At 39.2% G+C, this 16078-nt stretch overlaps 1 protein-coding gene across 2 annotated transcripts in view; it reads right to left on the bottom strand.

Moving 5' to 3' along the window:
- Positions 1-15815, bottom strand: part of LOC147622825 (agamous-like MADS-box protein AGL11) — a 55908-nt gene extending 40093 nt beyond the window's left edge. Inside the window, exons 1-2 of one of the 2 annotated variants that reach the window (XM_086822707.1) lie at positions 15409-15815; positions 12496-12574 (exon numbers count right to left, since the gene is read on the bottom strand). In XM_086822707.1, coding sequence (XP_086678833.1) covers positions 12496-12574; positions 15409-15656 — 327 coding nt within the window. In that variant the 5' untranslated portion in view covers positions 15657-15815. The remainder of the gene's footprint in view (positions 1-12495; positions 12575-15408) is intronic. The other variant, XM_086822706.1, reaches the window with a different exon arrangement.
- Between the last annotated feature and the right edge of the window lie 263 nt (positions 15816-16078).

Here is a 16078-nt window from a genome sequence, read left to right on the forward strand (position 1 = left end):
TAAAAGAAAATTTAATTTTAAAAGAATTTTATTGCTAATAAAAGAAGATTGTCTCACATAACTTAATCAATAGGAAAAAAATAAGTAAAATATAATAAAGTAAAATTAAAGCATTTAGAAAAATAAAATTATATAATATAATAATTAATTTAGTGATAAAAATTAAATTAATCTAACAATTAAAAATTGATGAACTATAATTTTTTAACTCATATCGATATAGGAACAAAATAAGTAAAACATAACAAAGTAAAATTAAAGCATTTAGAAAAATAAAATTATATAACATAATAATTAATTTAGTGATGAAAATTAAATTAATCTAACAATTAATTTTTTTAACTCATATTGATATAGTTTAATTTTTATAATGTAAATATTATACTAGTTTTCTAATCAATAGTATTTCATACACATTATATTACTAATTGAATGCTTACTTACATAATTGATAATAATTTAATAATTTATTTATCTATCTTTTAATACTTTTAAAATGATTAAAAATTAATATTTGAGATATTTTAAAAAAAAATTACAAAATAACATTAATTAATTAATAAAAATATATAAGCTAATAATAAATTTAATGATAAAGATTAAATTAATCAAATAATTAAAATTGATAAACTATAATTTTTATTTAAATTGATATTGATATAGTTTAAATTTTACACTATAAATATTATTCTAATTTTCTAATCAATACTATTTTATAAACATTATAGTACCAATTAAATACTTACTTAAATAATTGATAATAATTTAATAACTTTACTTATCTATTTTTTAATATCTTTGAACTATTTTGTTATTATTCAAAAAATAAAGTCAATTAATGAATGATTGATCCTTCCAATTTAAAAAATTATTCATCTATTTTCTACAAAATAAAAATAAAATATTATCCAAACCATGTACATACATTTATCTACAAATCATATATATCCCTTGAATAGTCCAAACCATGTACATATATTCATATCCCTTGAATAGTCAAAATCAAGATGATATTTTTTTATATACTTTAAAGATGTCCATAATTTTTCCTTAAAGCCATAAAGTTATGAAAACAAATACGTTACTAGATTAAAATATTTCATAAGTAGAAATTTCTCTATCTTATAAGAGCTATCAAAGATAGAGTATAAATCTTGTAAACACACTTAAAAAGTCAACACAAGCAAGAGAAAGTGAAATTAAGAATACTAAAGATCATATATAACAGTCTATTTGAGCCAAAATGTTTATAAATCAAAACTAAATAAACTCAAATTATTACAACGTCTCTCTTATATAGATGTTAGTAGGTCACTCAAGACACATCTATGTACATGAGTTTCATTTTAATAGTCAATAAACATCATCGTTAATATTTATGCTTCTATGTATGTAGGTATTAATAGACATTATCTATCCATCTTACGTATAGAAGTGTGTTTTCTCACTGAAAAATGAAAGTTTTTTATATTTATAAAGAATTTCTTTGCGACACCCTTGTCTCCTTTCTTCTTGTACACCCCTTTGGATGGTTGAAAGCTAACTTTCAATTCCTTGTCCAATTTTGCAAGTAATAACTTCTATAACTTTGTATACTAAATGGCTAATCTCACTTGGTTACCCAAATATTATCACTTTATGGTAAGGCCCCAAAGAAAACTAACATAATATAGTAACAAATAAAATTGAGTAAATGATGAAAGCTTCACGAGGAATTTTGATTAAATTACAATTATCAAGTTTTTAGTGTTTTATATATAGAGCTTTACCCATGAAAATGGTTTGCTAGGACTCCACCATCCAAATTGATTCCAAATTGAATTTTACACTTTAAAGTTATGATCAAGTGAAGATTGACATGGAAATCCCCTCTTGGTTGAAGATAAGCACGATTAATTTGAGATTAGTTAAGTAGCTAAAATTAACACAAAAGACACCTTACACTTGGATATATAATGAAGCTAAAACTATAGAAAGTGTTGGAAGGCTTGAAAGTAGAAGAGAAACCATATTCACAAAAAATTTGACCTAACCTCAAAACCGAACTTGTGCATCTTATTTTGAGCCTTCCAACAAGAAAAAGTTGGATGTACAATGCAACTAAAATGAGGACAAGTGTTGGAAGGCTTGAAAACCATATTCACAAATGTGAGAAGGAGAAAAGATTATAATTTTTGGGGCCTTGCAACACACATTGTGCTCTTTCAAGAGAATTCAAGCCTAGCTTAAAATGTCTAAATTGTGCTTCTACTTCTAAGATTTCCAACAAGCTAAAGAGCTAAAGATCATTGCAATCTAAGTTCCATAGTTTACGTTATGATTGATTTACTACAGTGCAAACTTTGGAAGACAATACTATCATGAATTTCATAATTGTTTAAATAGATCTCATATTAGATTGATTTTTCCTATATGAATTATATAAGGATTAGTTTTTGACAAACCTTTTTGTCGAATTTATTTTAGGGACATTTTTGGTTCATCAAGAGAATATTTTGGGGCTCTAAAATGTTTTTAAAAAAATACAAACTTTTATATTTCAAAATTGACCCAAGAAGCACCTTAAAAATGACATCTAAAACCCATACATATGTGTAGTTTGAGGGATTTACATGCATAGTTTTAAGTAAAGCATCTTTTTAAGTTCTAAAAGTACTAAAAGAATATTTTTAGAAGTTCTAAAAAAATATTTATCGGTTGAAAATCTCTATAAAATGGTATGAAATGAGGGTTTTGGGCCCCAAATAAGAAGTGGGTTGCATATGATAAAAGTGTCTAGACTCTTAGGTAGCTTGTGATGAAGGGCCTTTTTCTCATTATTTTCCACTGACCACGTCATGTTTGAAGTAGAAAGAGGAAATCATTTAGGCATCTTGAGTCACATCTTGAATAGAGATATTGTGAACATCATCTCGACATCATGATGTTTGATTTAAAAACACACTAAGGTTTTGATAATTACTTCATGAAAGTTTTCATACGTCTTAAGAAATTTATCCATAACCTTAAACATCTACAAAGTTAAGATAGACCTCACTATATGGTAGCTAGTTGTCATGTCTCTAAAGAGCACTTAAACCTATCTGGAAGTGTCTTAAGAAATTTACCCATAACCTTAAACATCTACAAAGTTAAGATAGACCTCACTATATGGTAGCTAGTTGTCATGTCTCTAAAGAGCACTTAAACTTATCTGGAAGTGTTTTATTAAATACTCTGTAACGTCAATTGATAGGCTCTCTCCTATAGTAGACTTTATGCTTTTGCCAAAGGTTAACTCTGTGGAGTGAGACAAATTACCATTGCAGCATGAGACCTAAGTTAGGACTGCGGGACTCACTAACGTTATGGTAGACTCCATGCTTTTGCGAAAGCTCCACTTTACAAAGTGAGAGAAGCTACCATTGCAATGGGAGAATTGAGTAAGGATTTTGGGACTCACTGGCATTTATGGTGCATAAGAAGATGCCATGTTAGTTGCGTCGCTTTTGTGAAAGCTTTAAACTTTCCAGGATGAGAGAAGTTATCACTGTGATTGAGAGACTTAAGTGAGGACTCTGGGACTCATTGGTATTGTGATGCATAAGGGTTTGTTTACAAACACCCTTGCTACACATCTCTACACGAATGTTGTAGTAGGAGCTTGAGGGTTATGAGCTCCTATGTTGAGCAGTGTTCAAGTTAAGAGCTTACCTTAACCTTGTTGAAGCATGTGGCATTGGGTCTTGCCTTCAAGCTACAAATACAACTTCCTATTATGGGTGCACTAGCTCGTTCGTAGCATCCTCCACACCAAAATTCTCCTTTATCTTCAAGCTACAAATGTAACTTCCCATTGTGGGTGTGATAGCTCGTCCGTTGTCAGCAGCCTCCACACCAAAATGCTCCTTTGCCAATGGGGTGAAGGTATCTAGCTCTAAATGACTAGATGGAGGTAAGAAGAAATGGTCCTTCCTGATGGCTCTTTTGTGATGCAAGGCAAAGTGGTGGGAAGCTTTGGGTAGACAACTTGTTGTTTGAGGCAACATGGAAAGAATAGGGCCCTCATAGCATAGCGTTGACTATATCAATCAACATTACTCATATGTTTTAGCAGACATAAAATTAAACTCATAGAAAATATTCACAAAGTGTAACTGTCAAGATTATGTGTGTATTCAAGATTAGGTAGTTTAGGCATGTGAAATACTTAGATTAAGTCAAAATTTATTTTTGCCTTACCACTAACTACCCCACTTGCAATTTTAAACTTTCATCTAAGTTGCAACCTCTTAACTTTGCTCTGATGGATGGCACAATCTAGCATGGCTAGCCTTCTAATCCACTAGACATTTTTTTATAGTAGCCTAATTCTCATATTTCCTACACAATAACCCCACATATTTAGACATTTGTCTTTCCAATTTAACATATGTGTCACTCAAGAAAAGCATTATTTGAAATACTACAAACCAATACTTTAGTATATATGCAATATGGTAGCTTTTTTCTCCTCACTTTTATATGCCCTACCCAATACTCTCTTAGAGTGGAGCATAATATATTGAAAGTTATAATGGAATAGAAAATAATATGTGGTAGTCGTTTTCTAATATTCTTTAAATATATTTTCTCACTTTATTAAAGAAAGTAGTTAAAACAAGCATTAAAAGTTTCTTACTTCTGGGAGTTTTTAAATATAATAATAAAAGATCTTTACAAAATAATAACAATATAGGAAAAAATCAATTTCAATAATTTTTTGTACATAGACCAGTTTTGTAATATGCGGAAGCTTCGGAGAAGGATCGGTACTTCAAAACTCAGAAATCAGCACTCTTTTCGCGACGGAATTAACGCACAAACTGAAAGGAGATGTGCAGAAAATAGAGAGAGAAGGGGGAGATGGAGAGGACACAGTATTGGGTCCCAATTACCCTCTGTAGGGCCCCCACCACGGATGGTGTATTTGCTTTATTAGAATGATGTAAATCTGAAAACAAATATAGAAAACTTGACCTTTTCTTGGCTGGAAAATCCTGCCCTTGACCTTCAGAAGTCCACCCCTTTGCTTGGCAATCTCCTTGGCTTGGCTGGCCCTTGATTGGCTTGAGCACTTGGTGAAAACTGAGTGAATGATGGGATTATGGCCTCCACTATTTATACTCCTCCTGAGGAGCAGTCGGCCAGCTGAAAAAACAAGCTATGTCCCACGACTGGTGAAATTCAGCAATAAATGCTGAATTAAATCCCAAAAAATACTACCTTTTTTCCCTAACAGGCTGAAAGTGATGCGCCTGCTTCTGATTGGCTGGACACCACTTTTGTCCACAATCCCAAGGGTGGGCAGCCTGTATGGGCTGCCCCATACATGCCCTACAGCCATATAAAGGCTGTAATCTCCTGGAGATTGCCTTATCTGTGCTCTAGGGCTGTCCTACAGCCCCCCATGGCTGGTGGGTTCAGCCTGGGCCTTCCTGGCCCTCATGGGGGTGGTTCTACACCATTCCCATGCCCACACTCAGATCCGGGGTAGCCCGATGGGCTGGCCCCTTGTCCTAAACATAATCTACTCAGTGATCTGGCATCCGGTACCATACCAGATACACAGAACCACTGACATCATTCTAGAGGGAGACTCACAGCGCGGACTGGCACTGTTTCATGTGCAGGACAGTGCACACCTGACCTTGGACTCATGTGCAGGACAATGCACACCTGACCTCGGACGACTGAGATGGATCCCTGGCTGACTCGTCCCGGACTGGGCTCACATGGGACGAGTTCACCATCCCAGGTCTTGCACCTTCTGTACAGAAATGTCTACGTGGCATCCAAGTGCGGGATGCACGTGACATCCCCTTCTGCTTAACTTGACGGAAGCTACATAGCCTCCAAATAATCCGTCAATAATGCTGGATAGTCTTCGAAAAATTCTTTGTCGAGCCATACCGCTTCATGAGTTCCTCGGTCCTGAAACTTTGTGAGGAACTGTCGTAGTCTTCGGCCTGAGCCATGCTTGAAACGGTGCAGAAGGATCTGTTCTGGAACCATTACTTCTGCTTCATCAACAATGTCTGGTTCCGCTTCGTCTTTGACCTCTGAAGGGGGTGGACCTGCATATGGCTTTAACCAACTGACATGAAATACATCGTGCATAGTCCAACTCGGAGGTAGCTTTAACTGCATAGACACCTCATTAATCTTTTTCCGGATGGGAAATGGTCCAAAGCTCCTGAAAGACAACTTTGGGCATCGCTTGCCCACCTGCTTCAATCTTTGCTTCATAATCCGAAGATACACCCAATCCCCTTCCGAAAACTTCATGTCCCTTCGGTCTTTATTGGCCTGTCGAGTGTAGGCCTCTTGCGCTTTAGCCAATCTGTCTTTAACGGACTCTAGGATCTCCTGGTAAGACTCCGTCACTCGGTTCACCTCCGGTACTGAAGACGAAGTCCTAGTTAACAACGACTGGAAAGGCCTTCCAAACGCTGCCTCATATGGAGTCCTGCCAATAGCTGAAGAAAAAGAGTCATTCAAAACAGCTTGAACTAAAGGCAAAAACGATTCCCACTTACCTTGCTGATCGTGGACATAACACTTTAGCACATCAAAGGCCAACTGGTTGTATATCTCTGTCTGACCATCTGTCTGTGGGTGGAATGCACTGGAAAAATTCAACTTAGTACCAAAATTATCAAACAATGCCCTCCAAAAATGACTGGTAAACTTGGCATCTCGGTCTGACACTATGGTTCTAGGAATCCCGCCAATCGGGTACCAATGCCGAATGAATAGCTGGGCAACATCCTCGGCGGTCACATTGGCCCTGCAAGGAATAAGCATAACAAATTTGCTGAACCTATCAACAATAGTTAAACACTGCGTATTACGCTTACTCGGACTGGGAGGCAGATTTGTGACAAAGTCCATCGAAATGTCCTCGAAAGGACCCTCAGGAATTGGCAAAGGCTGTAACAACCCTATCTTCTTTCCACGAGGAGCTTTCACCTTTTGACAAATGTCACAGCGTTGTACATATGTAAACACATCACGCCTCATCTTTGGCCAATAGTATTGCCGTTCTAATTTCTCCAGAGTCGAATTCATGCCCCTATGACCACCTGTAATGGCGTCATGGGCATCATGGAGAAGAGCTGCCCGGAATGATTTCATGACACATAGTCGGCCTTTGTAGAAAAGCCAACCATCGCGTATCAGAAAATGGCATGGTCCTGTGGCATCCAATGCCTGTTCCCACTGAGTACCGAATTCCTCGGAATCTGCGTACGTGTGCTTCATGTCTTCTAGTCCTGTACCAACAAGGTCTAGTCTAGTGGTCTGAATCGTAGATACTTGTCCCTTCCTGCTCAAAGCATCGGCCACTGGATTGGCCTTTCCTGGAAGGTACTCAATCATACCACCGAACTGCTGGAATATCTGACTCCAGCGGTGTTGTCGATCACTCCACTGTGCACTTGGCATCGTCTGAATCCAGCGCAATGCCTGATATAACTGCTAGGAGTTCACGATCATAGACTGAGTAGTTCTTTTCGACGGGCAGTAACTTACGAGACATGTAAGCTACTGGATGACCATTCTATTGCAATACACCTCCAATTGCAATGTTACTCGCATCGGTGATCACTTGAAATGGTTCGTCCCACGAGGCAAGGGCTAAACAAGGCGCTTCTGACAAAGCCACCTTGAGGTTCTGGAATGCCTCCAACGCTCGTGGAGTTATTCGAATCTTTTGCCTTCTTCTGGTTTTCACTCCCTTTAGCAGATCGGTGAGATCTACCGAGAGATCAGAAAACTTGTTAATGTGGGTGGAATATGCCTGGCATATACCCACAAATGATCTAATGTCATAAGCGGTCTGAGGTACTTCCCAGTTAACAATCTCGACCACTTTAGCCGGATCAAGTCGAATGCCTTCGGCACTAATTATATATCCCAAGTAATGTACCTGGAACAGATAAAATTCTGACTTCTTTTCATTGACATAGAGCTCGTTGCTTTCCAGCAACTTAAGGACTTTCTCCACATCAATGTCATGCTGCTCAACTGTAGCTGAAAATATGAGTATGTCATCCAGAAATATGAACACACACTCTCCAATCAACTCCCGGAAAACACGCATCATCATGCGGTTAAATGTAGCTGGGCGTTCGTCAAACCAAATGGCATGACCACAAATTCATAGTGGGCCCGTTCTGTACGAAAGGCTGTTTTGGGGATGTCCCCCTCTACAATCCGTACCTGGTGGTACCCACTCTTTAAATCCAATTTAGAGAACACCTTAGCTCCATTCAGCCTCTCGAGAATATAGTCAATTCGAGGCATCGGGAATCTGCTCTTGATAGTCAGCTTGTTGAGTGCACGATAATCGACACACAACCGAGAAGACCCATCTTTCTTCTTGACAAACAAGATCGGTGCTGCAAATGGCGACACGCTGGGGCGGATGAAGCCAGCTTGCAACAATTCTTGGAGTTGGCGGTCCAACTCCGATTCCATTGCCTTAGAAAGGCGATACGAAAACTTGCTCAGGGGTTCCGAGCCTGGGAGGAGGTCAATCTTGTGATCCTTCGGTTTGGACGGGGGGAGCTGGGGAGGGAGACTGTCCCGAAGAAAAATGTTCTGGAACTTTTCATGGAGACCCGAGTACTTCTCGGAAGCACTAGTCACCGTCTGGGCTGTCTGGATGTAAATCATCGCACACTGTGCGCCTTTCCTGACTGCTCGCTTAGCCTGCAAGTGGCTTATGAGCGGAAAGTTTGGAATACCTGGCTCACACTTAATGGTCACCGGGGTGTTTGACACATTCCGATCGATCTGGAACGTGTGCTTGTCCCACTTGACATCAGGAAGAAACTTGTGAAACCACTGGATACCCAAAATTATGTCTGCTTCTACAAGAGGGGCAACCATAAAGTCACGCACAAACTCTATGCCTTGAATCACTAACTTAGCACCTAGAGCTTCATACTTGACGCTCGTTGTCATACCTGTGCTAAAACCCTCAACCTGTTTGTCCACCGGAGTCAGCTCGAAACGGGCACGCCTAGCGGCCTGTTCCGTGACCACATCCTCCGTGCTACCGCTGTCAAACAAGACAACGACTCTCTGGCCACCTATGTAGCCAAAGAACTTGAGCAATTCGTTGCGCTCATACTCCTGGTCATGGGCGCCCTTCTGCTTATCTTCGAGCTCCCGGCTAATAATTGCTCCAATTGAAGCACCGGGGGTTGAAGAACTAGGAGTAGCCGCTGGGGTCTGTGTGGGAGCTGTGCTCACCACGGAAGCTGTGGAGGCGGCGGCGGCGGCCTTTGGAGGCTTCTTCGGACAATCCCGAGAAGTGTGTCCTTTTGTGTGACAAAAGAAACATCGACCCTCCTTCTTGTACTGAGAAAGCTCCTCAGCACTCAACTTGCCACCTGTCTTGCCTGCCTCCGCTTTCTGGTCTGGAGTAAGCTTAGACGCATTATTCGAGTTCTTGGAGCCAGAGGCTCCCGGGCTCTGTCTTGGGGAAGACCCCGTCTGGTTCTGGCTTTTGCCCCCCGAGGTGTTAGCCCTGGGAGAAGCCGACTGGGAAGTCTTGGGCTTGCCACCATTGTGTTTCATTTCTGCACTCTGCGCAAGCGAGAGTGCGTCCTCAAAGGTGGCTGGCCTAAACATACGTACCTCCCATTGGATTTGCGTGTCCAGGCCATACAAAAACTGCCCTTTCTTGTCCGTATCAGATAAGCCTAATTGCAGACACAAGGTCGAAATTTAATTGGCAAACTGAAGGACTGGTTGCGCGTTCTGACGCGCTCCCCTGAACTCGTCTTCGAGTCGCTCAAGGTAGTGGGGCGGTAGAAACCGCTGCTTAAGGTCGCGGACGAACTCATCCCACACATAAGCTGCCATACCTGCTCTGGTGTGGGCATGAGTCCACTGAGTCCACCAAGGAATGGCCTCACCTTCCAAGTACCAACTAGCTAAGATCACTTTGTCAGTATCTATTTTCCTAACTGCGGCAAAGTAAGCTTCAAATTGATGTAACCATGAATACAGAGTTGTGGGATCGAGTTTACCATTATACTTACTGAAATTCATTTTCTCGGGAAAATGATTCAAGGGCGCCGCCGGTGTCAATCTGGCGTCCAAAGCTCTGAGGTAACGCTCGTGTTCCACGCGTCGCATGGCATCGTCTTCTCGTTGTCGGATCTCCAATGCACGCATGTGCATCTCAAGCAAGGAGCTTGGCTGCGGCTGTGACCCAGCGAGAGGGTCCCTGTGATGACGAGGATCTGGTATCTGGGATACGGAAGGAGAGGGAGGAGGAGATGGAAAACGCGACGCTGGAGAGCGAGAACGCTCCTCCAGAGCCAAGATCCGCGCCTTCTGCTCATCCAACTTGGCTGTCTGGTCTGCGATTGCTCGCATCATCTGCTGGAACATGTTTGTGACACTCAAGCCGGGTGCCCTAGCTGGGCTGCCTAGTGCACTCTGGTCCCATGGTTCTGGTTCTCTCTCGTCGCCGAAACTCGCCATAGCGGGAAAATGCAATTCCTTTCCGAAACGCAATCTGACCATCCACTATCTCTGTGGGAGACTTCCGGAGGCTTCCGGAGGCTAAAAACCAACCGTCCTTCGAGGGACAGGAGTCACTCCGAAAGGGGTAGTCCACCGGCGTCTAAAAACCAACCACACGAGCGAAAAAAAAATCTGGTTTTCTTTGCTGAATCTTTGTCCTTGAAGTAGGCTCTGATACCACTGTAATATGCGGAAGCTTCGGAGAAGGATCGGTACTTCAAAACTCAGAAATCAGCACTCTTTTCGCGACGAAATTAACGCACAAACTGAAAGGAGATGTGCAGAAAATAGAGAGAGAAGGGGGAGATGGAGAGGACACAGTATTGGGTCCCAATTACCCTCTGTAGGGCCCCCACCACGGATGGTGTATTTGTTTTATTAGAATGATGTAAATCTGAAAACAAATATAGAAAACTTGACCTTTTCTTGGCTGGAAAATCCTGCCCTTGACCTTCAGAAGTCCACCCCTTTGCTTGGCAATCTCCTTGGCTTGGCTGGCCCTTGATTGGCTTGAGCACTTGGTGAAAACTGAGATGAATGATGGGATTATGGCCTCCACTATTTATACTCCTCCTGAGGAGCAGTCGGCCAGCTGAAAAAACAAGCTATGTCCGGTGAAATTCAGCAATAAATGCTGAATTAAATCCCAAAAAATACTACCTTTTTTTCCTAACACGTTGAAAGTGATGCGCCTGCTTCTGATTGGCTGGACACCACTTTTGTCCACAATCCCAAGGGTGGGTAGCCTGTATGGGCTGCCCCATACATGCCCTACAACCATATAAAGGCTGTAATCTCCTGGAGATTGCCTTATCTGTGCCCTAGGGCTGTCCTACAGCCCCTCCATGGCTGGTGGGTTCAGCCTGGGCCTTCCTGGCCCTCATGGGGGTGGTTCTACACCATTCCCATGCCCACACTCAGATCCGGGGTAGCCCGATGGGCTGGCCCCTTGTCCTAAACATAATCTACTCAGTGATCTGGAATCCGGTACCATACCAGATACACAGAACCACTGACATCATTCTAGAGTGAGACTCACAGCGCGGACTGGCACTGTTTCATGTGCAGGACAGTGCACACCTGACCTTGGACTCATGTGCAGGACAATGCACACCTGACCTCGGACGACTGAGATGGATCCCTGGCTGACTCGTCCCGGACTGGGCTCACATGGGACCAGTTCACCATCCCAGGTCCTGCACCTTCTGTACAGAAATGTCTACGTGGCATCCAAGTGCGGGATGCACGTGACAAGTTTATAGGTAGGTTTGTGACTTTATAATCGTTTTTGAGTCGTTTTTAGCTAGAATGTATCACGTAGACATAATATTTCGTACATGAGTATAATAAACTTGACATCATTGATAAGTTAGTGATTTTGTAGTAATCAATTCAATAAGGACCATCTTTAAATTCTATGAGATCAAATATTACAAGTGAATGGAGGTGGTCATTGTTATCAAAACATAAAGATTAAAAGTAAGAATGAAAGGAGAAATCAGCTAAACATTGTTCTAATGAAGCTTGATCATATTGTTAGATATGCAAACAATATGGTTATAACTTTATTGTATTTATTAACATGATTCACAATTTCAAAAGTATCAATAAAACATGTACACAAAAAGCCATCCCAAAAAATATTAGGCTTAGATATGTATGTATTTATTAACATGATTCACAATTTCAAAAGTATCAATAAAACATGTACACAAAAAAAACCATCTCCAAAAACATTTGGCTTAGATATGTATGTAAGCACACATATCCACATAAACAAATACATCTACCTACTTATTTTCTAACGAACATACAAATTCAAAATTCAAAAAAGATAAGAAATGAATGCAAGGATGAAAAATCAAAATATCATTTGTAACCAATGAATACAATAGAAAATACACATTTAAGTATGACCTTAGCTTTACCTACCTCAATGCCTTGAAGTAGAATTTTTTTAGATGGTATCCCCATTGCATGCTCTTGGTATCTCTCCATAATGTTTGACATTCTGTGGTTTCAAAGACATGATACATGTTAAAATATGACATAGTTATGCCACTTTTGTAGAAATAGACGAACATGAAAAATCTAATAATTGTTTGTTTCTTAGAAAACAAAGTATCAAACTAAATCTTTTATGTTTTTGAAAAGAGAAATAGCATTTTACTAATAATATATTATTTATAGGATTACTTATTGAAGTAATACTTCTTTTAAAAAATGATTATTTCAATTCAACATCAACTCATAATATTAGAAATGCTACCATGTAGGTAAAATAATGTGTAAACACATTTATGTTCAAAGTAAAAGAAATAGCATTTTACTAATAATATATTATTTATAGGATTACTTATTGAAGTAATACTTCTTTTAAAAAATGATTATTTCAATTCAACATCAACTCATAATATTAGAAATGCTACCATGTAGGTAAAATAATGTGTAAACACATTTATGTTCAAAGTAAAAGAAATACATGAAACATTGATACTAAGAGAATACCTTGGTGGTTCAACCTTGGACAACCATATGAATGTTAATTAAAAGATCAATACACGCCAAAACAAAACATTTATTACCTTTAATTTATCAATTATGTATATCAATTTCTCATACCTTTTCTCATTTGAGTCATCATGAAATAGAAAAAAAGGTATGTTGTGGCTCAACTATAAGAGTAGTATTCATTACCATGCTTAAAATTCATTAAATAAGGGCTCAATCACAAGATTAGTATTAACTCCCATGATTAATTAGTTATTTAATAATAATTAAAATTTTGGTAAGAGAAATAAAAACTTGAAGTACTAACTAGTTAATATTATTTTTCATAAAACTACTTAATAATTTTAATTATCTAATTCCTAAGCTACTATGTTTAATTTTTATATTTTTAATAAAAATAGTTTTGTAGAAAAATGAAAGAGTCATTAAACTACAAAAAAATTATTCCACCCTTTTTATAAATTGATCACAAGTTTTAATTATTGAGTAATAAAAAACTTTAACTAATGACTAGGCTATTCTTAAATTTTTAATTAATAGAAACTATTAATTAGACCTAATTACCTAATTTTTGAGTTAGTACATAAGACTATTTTTAAATATATATACAAAATTTATAAATTTCCATTTTAATTGATCCAACAAGTAAATAATCATCAGTAGATTTTATAGCGATTAATGGACATAGTATGGTAAATAATTGTATTTTTATTTGATTAACAATCAACCTCACTATTAATTTTATTAAAAAACTATTAACTAATGAATTGAAAAAATTTGTTATCTACTAATTTACATTTATTAAATAAAGTTAATTCATTTGAATATATGTTTGATTTTGAAATACTCACAATAGAGTAGTTGATTAATAGTGTAAAAAACAAAAAAACAATGCTAATTCAAAAGATATAAAAACCTTAATAATAAAGAAAGATATATGTAATTTATACGAACGCCCTACATCATCAAGTGATGCAACCTTGCAGCTTGTTGTGGTGTAGCTTTTCACCTAGCATATGATGCAACCTTCTTTTTGCTATAAGCCACAACCCACTTCTACCAAGTGAAGTAGCATCCTTTCACAAATGACACATCATGGATGGTTGTGATTAAAGAAATTTGTCGTTAGATATAGATAATTAAAAGGGGAAGTTGTAGATCTTGATGACATCTTTTCATGTGTCACCCTTGTCAACTCCTAACATCTAGATTTAACAAGAACTAGTTGCTTCTCAAGATATGAAAGGGAAACTTAGGTGAGTCCAAATGTGGACTCATATTGAAAATCAATAGAATTACTTCACAAGTTGGCTCATCGTCAGTGCATCTTGTATATCAGTAGGAACCCTTTTAGGATATGATTTTGTGTCGTATGCTGTGGCCCCATTGTAAGCCATAGTCTTTAATGTGCACCCCAAAATACTAGCATACACCTCTTGTTTTTTTTTTTTTGGAAGGTGGATTTGTGCATGCAGTCCGTCGTGTAGTCCCTAGGCATCGAAGCCGAGTCCTCATCGTGGAGCCTGACTGTTCTACCAGTTGAACTACACGCCCGCGCCGTCGGCCACCATAAACCCCTTGTTTAAGATGGATGTAAGCATAAGCATGAGCCTACCTTGGGTACACCTAGAGGTAGCAAATAGACAGGTTAATAAAAAGAAATGAAGGAGATAGGAAATGAAACAAATAAAAATGATTCTGTTGCATGTTGGTAGGTAGGTCTATACTCCAGCATCCAAACGATATTCACCCTTTTATTGATGGCGTATTAATTAATGCCTGCTATGTGAGGGCATTAGTTAACACCCCTACCAACCTTACCCCTCACTGTCCTCTCGCCCACCTCCCTCAGCGCTGACGCCAACTTCCCTCCCGCTTTTGGAGGTTCAAATAAAAAAACACAAAAAAGGGGGCACGTTAAAACTATGCTGAAAAGAGAGCCTCCATGCCTGTACATTCACAGGTTGAAATTGGAAAACACAGCATGCATCGCAAGGCTATAGCAAAGAGAGAGGTCGTGCCCTAATCTACCTGCAAAAGAAGGGGGCGGTGGAGAGACAGATACGGAGAAAGAGGCGACACGTTTCAACAATACTAAAAACGGGAAATCATATAAACGTGTTACTAAAAAAAACCTCAATCCAAACTTTTGCAAATCTAAATAACATCATTAATCAAACCTAAGCATGATGAATTAATAAATCCAAAAAAAAACGTTATGGGTCTATACTCCAGCATCCAAACGATATTTTTGTCTTATTGGAACAACTGGCAATTGTGAACTGTACTTTTTAGTGGGTTAAGAAAGTATTAAGAAGTGGAGCTCGGACCTACCTGGAGCTCGCGAACTCGGAGAGCTTTCCAGTGGCGGAGAAGATCACGACGCCCACCTCCGCGTCGCAGAGGACGGAGAGCTCGTAAGCCTTCTTCAGTAATACGTTCCGGCGCTTATAGAAGGTAACCTGGCGGCTGGCAGGGTTCTCGATCCGACGGATGGGAATGCTGCCGCGACACACCGGCCCCGATGACTGCCCGTTTTCCAGAGCGGGATGAACTAGCAGCTGCCGGCGGGGAGGAGCCATGGCGGCGGCAGGCGGCGGCAATAGGGCCTCTTGCCGATCTTGCGAAGCTATACAAGGAGGGCTAACAGAATAGCGTTGAAAAATTCATTAGGCTCCTTCCTACTTTAATATTAATGGCCAAACTTTCACACTGAAAGCAGAATAGAGTTGACAATTGTCCTAGTTTCATACTGGCCATTTAGTGCAATTGTCTTGCACACTGTAGTGGTGGCGGTGGCGGGCGGTTGCGTTGTTACTAGGCTACGGTCTAGCCTTGGCACTATTCACACAGGGTTTTTAAAACCTCTTTCAAGTGGGATCAATGATTCGGCGAGTCGTGTCATCCCATTGCTGTTTTGAAGCTATCGGATCTAAAACTAAATTAGAAAAAGTACAAAAGGTTTACTTTTGGTAGGCATAGTTAGGAATCAAATATGAGACCT

The sequence above is a fragment of the Cibotium barometz genome, chromosome 28, assembly GCF_041138505.1.
Source record: "Cibotium barometz isolate CiBa-2024 chromosome 28, ASM4113850v1, whole genome shotgun sequence".
Classification (NCBI taxonomy): domain Eukaryota; kingdom Viridiplantae; phylum Streptophyta; class Polypodiopsida; order Cyatheales; family Cibotiaceae; genus Cibotium; species Cibotium barometz.